The 12,398-nt window shown below is 42.7% G+C and overlaps 1 protein-coding gene across 6 annotated transcripts in view; it reads left to right on the plus strand.

The window, feature by feature from the left end:
• The window catches only part of LOC142421709 (transducin-like enhancer protein 4), a 101,600-nt gene that overhangs the window by 49,683 nt on the left and 39,519 nt on the right, over nt 1-12,398 (plus strand). For 5 of the 6 annotated variants that reach the window (XR_012778956.1, XM_075526702.1, XM_075526704.1 and 2 more), the window contains 2 exons: nt 6,194-6,398; nt 6,814-6,830. Coding sequence is in view for 5 of the 6 variants with exons in the window: in XM_075526702.1 (XP_075382817.1) it covers nt 6,194-6,398; nt 6,814-6,830 (222 nt within the window). In the remaining variant the exon portion in view is untranslated. The remainder of the gene's footprint in view (nt 1-6,193; nt 6,399-6,813; nt 6,831-12,398) is intronic. The other variant, XM_075526703.1, reaches the window with a different exon arrangement.

A 12,398-nucleotide genomic window follows, 5' to 3' on the forward strand; every position in this document is an offset into this window, starting at 1 on the left:
CCATATAGGAAGACCTTGAGCTTGCCTGTATTTGGTGCTTTCTGCCTTCTCTTGCAGGAGGTGTGGATTTTCTTTTCCTTAGCTAGCAATTGATGGGGGAGAAGGAAGGAGGAGAGAGCTTAAGTGGCATGATTTATGCAAGAATTTCTGCCCTTTATTAAATGATAATAGCAAGTGATTCTAAAGAGCCTAATTCTTCCTCCCTCCGCCCTCAGTGTGAAATTGAGATGGAGAGGAGTCCTGCAAGCAGAAGAAGGAACTGCTGAACTCCAGGATTCCAGGCGAAGGTGCACTTGGCCTTTTGCAGGGGACTAGGTTTTTCCTTAGTAAAATGCTGGCCTTTTTTACCATAAATCTTTTATTTGATAGTGGTTTGTATTAATTTTTTTGTACTTTTGTCCTCTGTCTATGCTGTTTTCACTGAGTGAAAAATAGTTGTAAGGTGGGAAGGGAGGACAAATGGTGAAACATGCATCCTGACAGATGTTCCTATGTATATGATTAAGAACGGAAATGTGCTCTGCATCTATTGCCTTTCATCCCACAATATGATTCGGGAGTTGACTTTTTGTTCCTAGATCACCTAGAAAATCTTTGAGGGAATTTGTAGATATATGATTCTGATAGTTTCTTTGTTATTTATGTAGGAGTTCTAAATGCTCCCTGTCTGATTAATGACAGCTATTGATTTTTTTCCTTCCCCCCATAGTTTTCTCAGTGGAGCTTGCTTTCCTCCTGTAGAATCAGCATCCTCAAAGGCAGAAATTAGTGATTCTCAGAGAGTAAGAAGCTTGGCATTTGCCTTTTTTTTTTTTTTTTAGGTTTTTATTATTATTTGTCTCCCCCTTATTCTCTCTCCTTTTCCACTGCTTTTCATTCTTTTTCCTGGATTTTGTCTAACCTATGCTTTCATTCCTCTTTGTGAACAGAAACAACATCTGTGTTTTCCAGTGGATCAGCTGCATGTGAGTGTTTAGAGTTCCCACCAATCTCTGATACCTTTCTTTCACACTGGGCACATTCATTTGCAAAATGATCACTCTCCCTTAAAAGAATAAAGGTAGTAGGTTGCTCTACCCTACATCTGTACCACAGTCTCTTTATGGCAAACCAATCATATAATATATATGCTTATAGCTCCAGGACCATTCCACTGGAGGGACTGCTGAATGACTCTTTGTAGGCTGTTTTGCTGTGTTGTATCTTAACATCAGAAAAAACTTTTTTGTAATGGTTTGCCAGCAGAGAGAGAACTGTACGAAGGAAGTACAAAAAGTGCACATCATGTCAGGAGTGCGAACAGGCATGATAGATAAAAATTCATATCTAAGCACTCTCATAACTGTGTGTGCAAAAGGACTTCCTTTTCTTGCTGGTCTTTAAACCATTGACATGGATCTTGTGTACTCTCGACCCATTGTTTTTATGACTTTATTTCCTCTTCATCTTGGTTACTGTTTTACCTGTATGCTGTCTTACTAATGATTCACTCTGAGCAATCAATCACTTCATCTACCACATTTCAGACAAACAGTGAAGCTATTTTATCCAGATTTTTTGAGGTCTCTTCCCAGTAGTGTTGCAGGTATGGGTAGTGCACTCATGTATAGATATGAAATATGTTTTTGAGACATTAGTTTGTTAATGTTAGAAATGTCTTCCGGTTAGAGGAGTATGTTCAGGTTGTTTGGATAATGGCTGTGAGCTTTCAGGGTCTGTGAGAGGAAAAGTGGTAGATTACTGTGACACAGAGCTTCTTGGAAAGTATCCAGTAAAAACTTGAAACTTTTCCAGGAAAATAGGCTTTGAATGTGCTGACTATAACAAGAGAGCATTAGAAGCTAATTTGTTAGTGGGTTTATTATCACATTTTACTTTAAATTTGATCTCTTAAGATGTGTTGGGAAAAGAATTAAGCTAAGCATCAATATTTAGAATTGCAGTTGTAAAAATTAGTGATACTCAGCTAAGAACCTTTTGCAAAGCCTTTTTACCCATTTGTTTAGCTGTGGCTTTGGAGTTATTTTACTCCATACTGTAGACTGCCTGGAAGAATATACAGAAAATAAAAAAAAAAAGCCAAACCAACAGATTAGTAGCAACCAGATGTTATCTTTATTTGACATGTGTTAATATGTCTTGAAAGTTTTACTTTAGTTTTTACTACTGAGCTGATTTAAATTATCATCTTCCTAAACTTATTACCAAAAAGAACGCAGTCTTCTTTTTTGGCTTCTTTCTGCCGGGTTTACCCTTGCTCTTATATTTTTGTGTGTTGGATGTTTCTTAAAAACATTGCAGTCTATTTTGCAATTCTGTAGGGCATATTTCTTGGTAGCTAACTGTTGCTGTTTTTATTTTTAAATAGTTCTGGAAAATTTACAGCATAATAAAGCCTGGTGTACTGCCTTTGCAAGTTTTCACCTATTATGCATTGATGCTGAAATGTATGCTTGACTTTATGCATACTGTAGTCAACTGTGATGGGATTGTCTAAAGTTAACCACATGCTAAGAGTTCATAAATAACATGACTAAGGATAACAAATTAAAGAGAAGATGGAGGAGTGGGAAGAGAAAGCATTACAGCAACATCAAAAAAATTATGTAGTTGCTCAGCTGGCTCATTTTCAGGCTTTCCTTGCCAGTTTTTAAATTGTGTCAGGTTTTATGATCTAAATTCATGGTATAGGCAGAAATGAGTGTAAACTTTCTTCCATAGTGGAATACGTCTGTGTGGGGAGAATTATCTGTCAGTTGTCTTACTCCTTCATATCTTTGGCATTTTGATGACTAGATGAGACCACCTTTTTCTACCACTTTGTAGCACTAGCCTGATGCCCAGTGGGTTAAGGAATTGTCCATGTTTTTATACCTTTCCCTGTAACCCAGCAGCTGTGTACAGGCCACCTGGGAAGCTGGTGATGCTCGCCAGTGACACCCATGGGCAGCGGAAGGGCAAAACCAAGCTGTGAAAGTTGTGGGCATTGGAATGTCGTAACAGATTTCAAAGGTATGGAAATGGCAGTTAGAGATGCGCTGTCACTTTACCTTTACCTTCTTGAGTATGCCTGTTAGCCAACAGCGCTTAATTATGCGATCATATACTTCTTGTCCTTTTGCTCTTTTACATTCTGAGGGCAAAAGCCTGCCCAGTGTTTCACCTGAATTCTTGTAATTTACGGGTTTGGACCAGTGCCTTGCTTTTGCCATACAGTGTTGCTGATCGTGTTGGAGGAGCTCATAGTCCTTTCCTGTACCAATGCAACCCTAGTCCACGATCCTCCTCCCGTTGTTGAACTTTTAGTCCCACCCAAGTCTACCAACAAGCACAGTGTTATCTGTATCTGTGTGGCACGGGCATGCAGGGCTATACTGGAGTTTTGGGTGTTAGCTTAGATTTATTTAACAGTCTGGTTTTCATACCAAAGTGTTTTCTTTGTGCCATTACAATGTGACTAAATTGCACCAGATTTCTGCTGTATCAGTGAATGACACTTTTGTGACTGAGGGGGCCATGTTCCTTCCAGATTTCATGTACCCGTTGTTTTCCATGGTAGAGCTTGGTCTCTTCAGAAAAGCTCTCCACAGCAGGAAGGCGGTGGGCTTGGGTTTTTTTTCCTGCTCTCTTCAGTTATTTTCAGAGCTCTCTGCAATTCAATTTGCAGTGAAAATGTGTCGGTTCTTGGCCAAGAGGGACTGGGCCAGCCGTCCTGTTCTGGGTGATCTCAAGCCGCTAGGCACTGAGGTGTCATTACCCATACTACTCTTAACGCCCATATTATGTCTGGGAGGCATTAACGCCATTTGGTACATCCAAGGTGCAGTCTGTGCTGCTGTCTTGCTGAGCTATGTAGAGAAGTTCCCAACAAAGAGCAGTAAAAAAGGGGATTTAGTGCAGTTTTCTTCAAGCTCTTCGGAAACCATCCTGTATCCACAGAGGAGGTCGTATAATGCAAATTGGGTAGGTCAGTAGCCAGATCTGTTACGGATTGTACAGCACTGTGCAGTGAAGGTCCCTATACTTTGGTCAACAGTGAAATAGTTAACAGGGGAAAACTCTGTCACTGTTGATATTGTCAGGCTCTTCTCAAAGCCTTTGCTTCAAGCCACTGGCAGATTCAGGCAGATACCTTCTTGCACTGGTTTATAGCACATTCTTGAACAGGAAGGGGAAATTCCTTGTTTAAAATGAGACTCCAGAACACAGATTATTTTGTCCATTCCTTTTCTTTCTCTTGCTCTCCTCCTCCCTCACCAAATCCAGCATGCCAGATTGTTCCCTTGCTGTAAGGCAGCCCCATTCAAACCCTGAAGCTAAACAATACGCTGTTGGCTCTTGCTTCATTTTGTTGTAGTTAATTTAAAATTCGGAGAAATGAAGCATCCTTCCATAAGAGCATCAAGCAAGCAAAATGTGTTTGATACTTTCCACAAGACGGAGCACCTGCTGGAATGACATGGGTTCACAAGCAGGGAAAGGATTGAGCCTTCCTTCTTCCACCTGGAAGAACCTTCTTTATGGTTTTCTTTTTGTGCTGCCCCCCCCCCCCCCCCCCCCCCCTTTTTTGTATTTTTTAATTTTTTTTTTTTTCTCACTTTCCTTTTGGATAGTTCCCCTCCTTTCCCTGGCACTGATCTGGGTCGGGTGACGTGCCAGTCTGATTCCACCGCCTGGGTTGTATTTCCAAGAATAAGAGAAGGATCTGCGCTTCCACAGGGGGGTGTTGAGGGAGGTGTGCGTGCAGTGTGCCGCACGAGTTACGTAGGGTGCTGTATGTGACTCGCAGTCTTTTACTTTCGGCTCACCCTTATGTAAAGATTCATCCTGGGGAGGGGAGGGAAAAATCAAGTGAAGAGCATACCGTCTCTTCATTGATTAAAGAGCTGGGTTTAGAGATGGGAAGTGAATTTAGATTCAAGTGAAAAACAAATAAAAGTAGGACTTGAATCTTTGCAATTAGGAATTTAAAATGGAATGTTTTTATGGAAAGCAAGTTAAGTTTTTATTTCTTCTTCTTCAAAGTCCTTTATACAGACATGCAGGGGGGAGAGAGCAATCCTAGAGACTTCTGGTTTTATTTACCTAAGTCCTGAGCAGTGAATCCTTGAAAACTAAAAGAAAATTTCAGAGCTCATCTAGTTACTGTGTGAACAGAAGTTAGTTGGACGGTTAGTGAGCAAGCCTTAGAGCTGAACAGATCTCTCTTGAGATATATTTAACATAACTTTTTCACCTGTTTGGTTTGGTTGTTGTTTTTTTTTTCCCCCCTGCCTTCCCATTCAGTAGCAACAAACAAACTATCCCCCCCACAATGGTTAGTATAGCACAGAGCTTGATGCAGCCCTGGTTGAGGTCAAGCACTCCAATTCGAACCTCTCAAGGGCTTTCTCTATGTGTTGCCAGTGTACTGGTAAAAATGACTTTAAACTCTTGTCAGCGCAGTTACTGGTGCATGCATCACAGTCCCACTCAAATAAACCTGTCACAACACAGAGTCAGCAGCTAGAGAAGAGTACAAGGGCAGGCCTCTAGCTTTTCATTCGAGCATCACTAAACGTGCACAGAGTGCCCAATTATTTCAGCATTATTGAGCAAGCCTACAGGAGGACCCAAGCCTTGCTACATTAGATTTTCTTTAGTAATTTGCTCAAGTACCGCTGAGGACACTTAAAGGGCTTAAAACGGTGGCTGCAACCAGTTTCCTTTTCTGGATTGTTAATTCAGGTTTTCTCTTTCAAATTAACTCTCGCTGCATGCTGTGCAGCAGCACTGGGAGAACTGTTTAACACTAATTTTCTCAATTTTCAGCCCTTTTTTTTTTTTGCATTATATAACTGCTTTTATAGTTACATATATTTTGATTAGATGTGTACGTGGTGTGTTTCTGCTAGAAAGAGTAAAATGTAATACCTCTGTCAGAGAAATAAAAATTTCACCAAAACTGTAAAATTCCTTTCCTTTATTCTTTTTTTAATTTTTTTGCTGTTCTTTTAATTCAGCCTAAAGTTTACGGATTGTGTTGTATCCAAACATATGGACATTTTTAAAACGCCAGGATGTTTGTGAGAGTTGATATCTGGATCGATCAGATGCATTGGTTGATCTGATCAATCACGTTTGATGTACGGGATCAATCGGACAACCCCTGGCTCCCCGAACAAATTCAATATCTGTGTTTCGTTTTTCACAGCAGCAACAACTCCAGGCCCAGCATTTGTCACATGGACATGGTCTTCCCGTGCCGCTCACTCCGCACCCCTCGGGCTTGCAGCCTCCAGCCATCCCACCCATTGGCAGCAGTGCTGGTCTCCTGGCACTGTCCAGTGCGCTGGGGGGGCAGTCCCACCTCCCAATTAAAGACGAGAAGAAGCACCATGATAGCGATCACCAAAGAGGTAGGTGGTGCCAGATGAGTGTGATGAGTGTGTGGCTTCATTCGTTTCTCTTTTCTTCTTCTATTTTCAAGCTCTCCTCTTAAAAAAAAAAAAAAAAAAAAAAGGAATTTTCACAAGAATTCCTAGGTAATTGCTTCAGTATTTATTACTTAGCAGTAGCCAGAAATTGTGTTCAAATGCTAGAAATCCGGTTTTACACATCTGGCTGTACAATATTAATAATTAACTATACAGAAAAGTTAACATTTGTGCAATTTATTATTTAACAGACATCAGGATTCTTTCTTCCGAGTATGATAAATGTATAATTTTATGTAAACTAACTAGTACTTTTCTCTTTCTCTCTCCCCCCACCTCCTCATCCCCTGCCACCGCCTCCTCCCCTCCTTGCACACGGGGGCTGCTCTGCATGCAGACAGAGACTCCATCAAGGTAGGACTCCATTTCGTAGGTGTAAAGGGTGGCTCGAAAGAGCTGTGTGCTGCGTTTTTCTGAAACCAAAGTATGGCCCAAAGTGGCGGAAAAAGTCACAAAACGAAACCAAGTTGTGACGCTCGTGTTGATTAGCAGAGCCCTGCATAGACTGTGTGTCACACTTAGAAAGTGGCTGGTGGCAGGGCAGCTAGGATTGCAGGCGACGTGCCGTCCAGTGGGTTTTGTGGAACAGCATTGAGGATGTTTCTGGATAAAAGGAAAGGGCTGCCTGGGGTCTCTGCCCAAGCTTATGAGACAGAAAGAATTAGGCAGTAGTTTTAAGTCATTTGGAGGCTGTAAACTGGAATTCTGATATGTCCTAATAATGCAGTTAGGAAGGAGAGCTCCGTTGCTTGCACGGGAGAGATGGGGTGCTGCCCGCTGTCCTTGCTGAAGCAGTTGGAGAGGAGTGAGCTGCCATTCCCTACCCTGACAAAGGTGGTACTCACAGCGAGGATCCTGCCTTCCTTTTCCAAAAGTTAATTTTCAGGCTCTGAGTGACTCTGCAGCGTGCGTGTGTGCACCATCATGTGCATGGTAGCATTTATAAGTAGGTGTAATACACACTTTGCGGCTCGTGTAATTCTGAGCATTCAGTGATGCATACGACTATGATTGAGTGTATGTGCCTGGATGCTTATCCATACTGGATACCCACCAGAATCTCTCAGAGGCTCCAGAGGTTTTAAAGCTGCAAGTGGGGAGGTGCATCTTGGCCCTGCCCTCTCCTGGATCGGTCTGCTGTCCTCGCTGCTTGCTGCTGGCGGTTTACCAGCTCGCAGCAGACCCGGTTGTTGCCAGCTACGCAGTTACCTACCCAGCTCCGGGTGGCTGGATGTAGTTACAGAGCAGAGCCTGAGTGGCTTGCACAATTTTCAGGAGCATAAGATTAAGCCTTTTTATAGGTGATGGTGAGTGTGAAAAGAAAGATACGCTTCCCTTACAAAGGGCAAGACCTATGCCAACCTTATTGCGCACTTGCAACCCATTTGTCAAGTTTTTAGTGGTGTTTTTTTAAGGAAGATGTAATTTATTCTTGGGGTTGGCCAAATGGCAGAAGAGGTGTTCACGGCACGAATCTTGGGGTGCACTAGGCAAGATTAGCAGGAGCTTGCCAGGCAGATGTGACTGGTGTGCCCTAGATGGCGTGGGGGGGAGCAAGGTGCCAGGCACAGGCTTTGCCCCCAGCAGACGGCTGTCTGTCTGGGGCTGCCCTGTGAGGGGCTCTGCCTTTGCTTCTCCGGCAGCTCCAGGTGGGGACGTGTCCCACAGCCTTCCCCAGTGCGCCCATTCTGCCACTGGCATCTATGCCACGTCCCAGCCGAGTGCAACTGAGCCGATGGTTGTCAGTTTTGCTGTTACCCACATGGCCCTGCATAACAACCAGGAGCTGACAGGAACTGTCAGATTTTACTGTGAGCAGCCAAGGCACTGAAGCTGTCTATCTGCCGACATAGGACAACAGCGTGTCGGATTTCACTTCAGCTTCCTTGTCACGATGGCTAGAGGCTGGGATTATTGCTTTATGCATCGAGGCTGGGCGCAGATTAATGATGATTTCCCTAGAACACCGCCTGTTTGCTGTGAACAGATAGTTTTAGTCCATTTTCTTTTTTCCCGCACCCAAACGAACAAGTAGGGCAGATATCTAAATGTGGGAATACAAACCCACCTGGTTTCTTTAGTGAGTTTGCATACCTGTACAGTTGGAACCAGGAGTGTTTCACTCAAGAAAGTGAATGAGGAGAACTGCTAGTATATGCTAACCGCCTGTTTTTAAACAAAATAGGCTAGTCGTGTTTCTATAATGTCTGTGGGATGTTGGGTTGTTTATGCTGGCATGGGTGTTACAGGGAGTGTTTATACCAAAAAGGCTGATTTTGTCTGGGAACGATTCAAAGGCACTGTTATTCATACAGCTTCGAGAGGGAGAGGAGGGCGTTGCTACTTTGTGCCAATTTACTCTGAAATGATAAGTAGATGTTTGTCTTGCACCGTGTTCAGGTTGTGAGCTGGCTTGTGTGTCAGCATTGTGGGGCTTGCTGCCAGCTTTGCAAGGTGAAATAGTTTGCTAATTTCCTTAAATGTTTTCAGTGATGCCCAGAGTAGCAGTTAGTCGCTTGTTCGATCGATCTGTCCTCCCCTAAGTGGCTCCTGGTTAAGAGAGGCTTTTTATGATTGTCTGCTGTGTGACTTGAGATGGTTTTTGTCAGCCAGAACGTGCCAGTTGCCAGCAGCTGGAGTCTGTGTGCTTGTATGAAATAATTTATTCATGCAGGATAATGCTCCTTAACATTTAACAGGTAATGAACGTGGCATAAATTTCCTTCTTGCTTTTAATTTTTCCCTTTCCTCTTCTAATGTGCAAACAGGCAGCTCTGGTACTCTAAATAGTAAGTAATTTTTGGCCATCTGTCAAAAGGAAATTTCAATACAAATTTAAATTAATGGTGCCTGAAATTTTTTATGGCTCCTCTAAAAGCCTCTAATGTGCAGAAAATTCTGAATCTGCTGGTAGTAATTAGTGTAGCATGTAATGAGGATATGGGCAATGTTATACAGCCCCAGTGTAACGTTTTGATATGGTAGCAAAATTTTGATTTATACAAGGTTGTGCCTGGGTTTAATTGTGAGAGACACTTTAAAGTGTTTTCTTGCTGATACAGATTATTAATCAGGGCAGATTTTGGAATAGCTCATAAAGTGTAAATTTACGCTTTAGTGTACGATTCAGATAACAAAGGTACCCTACTCATTTCTACAAAGAAAGGAGTTTGGCTGAAGTGTCCTGTTTTTTGCCACCACTTCCAACGCTTTGGATTTGCTGGATAGTTGTCTTTGTGAAACTTTCTGTCTCTAGCTATGCTGGTCCTGATCCTCCTCCTGGTTCAGTCCAAGGAAAAGGCAGTTTGCATCACTCTTCTAAACACGACATTTTCTGCCTGGTTGGTGAGCCAGACCGGGCTCACATCCTTCCCAGCACCGCCCTGGAGCGAGCAGTTCACCTTCCAGATAACACGAGACTGTCCAGGAGCTATTCCTAAATAATAGATCAGCATTGGCACAGCAAGCTCCGTGGAGAAGGGCGGCTTTGGGAGGTCTTTGATTTCATGTTGGATTCAGTCCTCCGAATCCTTTGCAAAGTTCGAAGTGTGGGAAAACTCTAGACACGGTAAACTGGGTCACGGGAGCGGTCTTTGTGCAGTGGCGAGGCTGCGGAGCGGACAAAGGGAAGGGAAGGGTGGCAAGCGCCAGGGCTGTGCTCAAAGTGCAGCTGTGGTTTAAGGGCTCTCAGGGAATATAATGTGTTTAGACAGAAAGACAAACAAACAGCTCTGTAGTTAACTGAGCAGCTTTTCACAGAGGACTCGGTGTGTCTCCTTTTCAAAGCAGTAAAACTTCTTTTAAAAAAAAAAAAAAAGGATTATTCTGCAGTGGATTCTTGGTTGCTAATTGCACCCCGCAAGGATTTTTCCACCTCCTGCAAGAACCTGCTGATGGGGGAGGCGTGTTGTTCTTCCCAGCCCTGGTCCTCACCTACCCTCTCTGGGACAAATATGGCAAAAGTTTCTCTGGTCCCTAACGAAGTCCCTTCTGTAAAACATCCCCTGTGAAGAAGCTGATGAATCATTTTGTGGGCAGAAGCACCACCTGGCAGAAAGTAGTCCAGTGCTAGCAGTCTCTTCCTGTGGATCTCGCTGCAGCAGCTGGAGTGAAGGAGCCCCCAGATGCTGGCTGGGGTATGGGCCTGCCAGAGGTAGCCAGGGTGTCCTTGAGCAGGTTATTCCAGAATCTGAGTCTTCTGAATCGCTGCCTTGTACACAGGTTTCAACTCATGTAACTTTTTACCGCATCTGTTGTTAATCCTGATCTGTGGTTCTTTATACTTATGTGGTACATTGCGTTTCTTTTTTTTTTTTTGAATTGTAAATTATTCGGGGCAGAGACCATCCCCATACTAAGACTTGCCAACATGGTGGAGACTGTTCATTTTGATGCCGGCGGCTACCGCTTCAGCAGCAACAAGTGCCAGTAATTAAAAGCTGTAGTCTTGTGGCAAGAATAAAATAGCCTGTTTGAGATTCCTCTGGAAAAAAAAGAGTTTTAAATGAAAGGATCTGAAATAATGCATCAAATGCAGGTTTGGGGTGAATTTCTGTCCAACATGCTAGTGAACTAGAAGTCTGTCAGGGCAAATTCAAGTGGGTTTAGCAGTAAGATTACTTTTGCCTTAGTCTGTGTGAAGGCTAATAATTCCACGTGTGGCAGATACAGGGTCAGTGGACGGGTGTGATTCCCACGTTCCGTTTACATTTGTGGTGGCAGGTGCTCCAGTGCTGCTCAATTTAGCTTCTCGAGCTGTTAGCCACTACTACCTGTTTAGACCTCTGTTCATTTAGTATGTAAGAGTAAGCTGCTTACTCCTGCAGCTGTAATTTGATACTTAAAAAAAGTTGTATGAGTGTAATGCTTCTGGAGGGAACATAGTTTAAAATCAAAATGCCCAACATATAAGACTTTTGGATATTACCAAATGTAATTACATTGCGTGGATTTTGTTCTGCTGGTAGAGGAACACCACATAAACTGCCGTGATGTACTGCTGTGGACTTTGTCTTAATTGTCAGGTTTCTTTTAAATGAGACTTCCTCTAGTGGCATGAGTGTCCAGCCAAATGTCTTTGCATTCAGTATGTATTTAACAAATGGAAGAAATGTAGTTATCTGTTACACACCTAAAGAACTTTACAGAATTTATTTCCTGATAATTTTGTTGTTTTGCCACTTTAATACCATTCAGCTGAAAAGCACTTCACAGGCTTGTTAAAATCCAAACCTTTCACACTCATGTCATGGATCCTGCTCCTGCCTTTCTCCGTTTGGAAACGAGGTGTTGCGTGTGTTTTGCTTTCTGTATTTTGTATTTCCGTAATGATGAAGTGGTAGTTTTAAGCTGAGCATATTTGAACTAAACTTTGCTCCGCAAGAGTTATGTTTTTGATCTTCGTGGGTGTTTTGGGGGTAGCATTATCAAAATATAATGAGTAACTTCTGTTGGCTTGCGATACAGTAATTTTTTCAGTATTAATTGATATCCGCCTCTGGGCATGTAAGCTGTGCCGAATGTAACAGGTGCCCTAATTCCAGAAAATGTGTTGTAATTGTTTGTTTGTGGAACAGATGAATAAATATCTGTGGGGCATAGCTGGTCCTCAGGTGGTGAACGTGAATGGATTAATGATGTGATTGGGTGAGACATGCTTGTTTGTTGCAGTCTCGTCCAGTAACTGTCTGCTGAAGCAGAACAAATATTAATTAGCAGGGTCCTGTTTGTTGTCTCGGTCTATCTTATGGAGCTGATTTTTTGGCACTGCTTTTTTTTCTTAATAACCTTTTCATGGCTAGACTTGTAGCATGTCATTCAAGCCCTGTGGTTTTTAACAGATTTTTAGAACACGAAACTGAACCTCAGGTATATATCTCCCTAGTGCGTTTTTTTCTTGTCCCCCGCACCCCCCGCCTGAGT

The sequence above is a fragment of the Mycteria americana genome, chromosome Z (assembly GCF_035582795.1).
Source record: "Mycteria americana isolate JAX WOST 10 ecotype Jacksonville Zoo and Gardens chromosome Z, USCA_MyAme_1.0, whole genome shotgun sequence".
Taxonomy (NCBI): Eukaryota; Metazoa; Chordata; class Aves; order Ciconiiformes; family Ciconiidae; genus Mycteria; species Mycteria americana.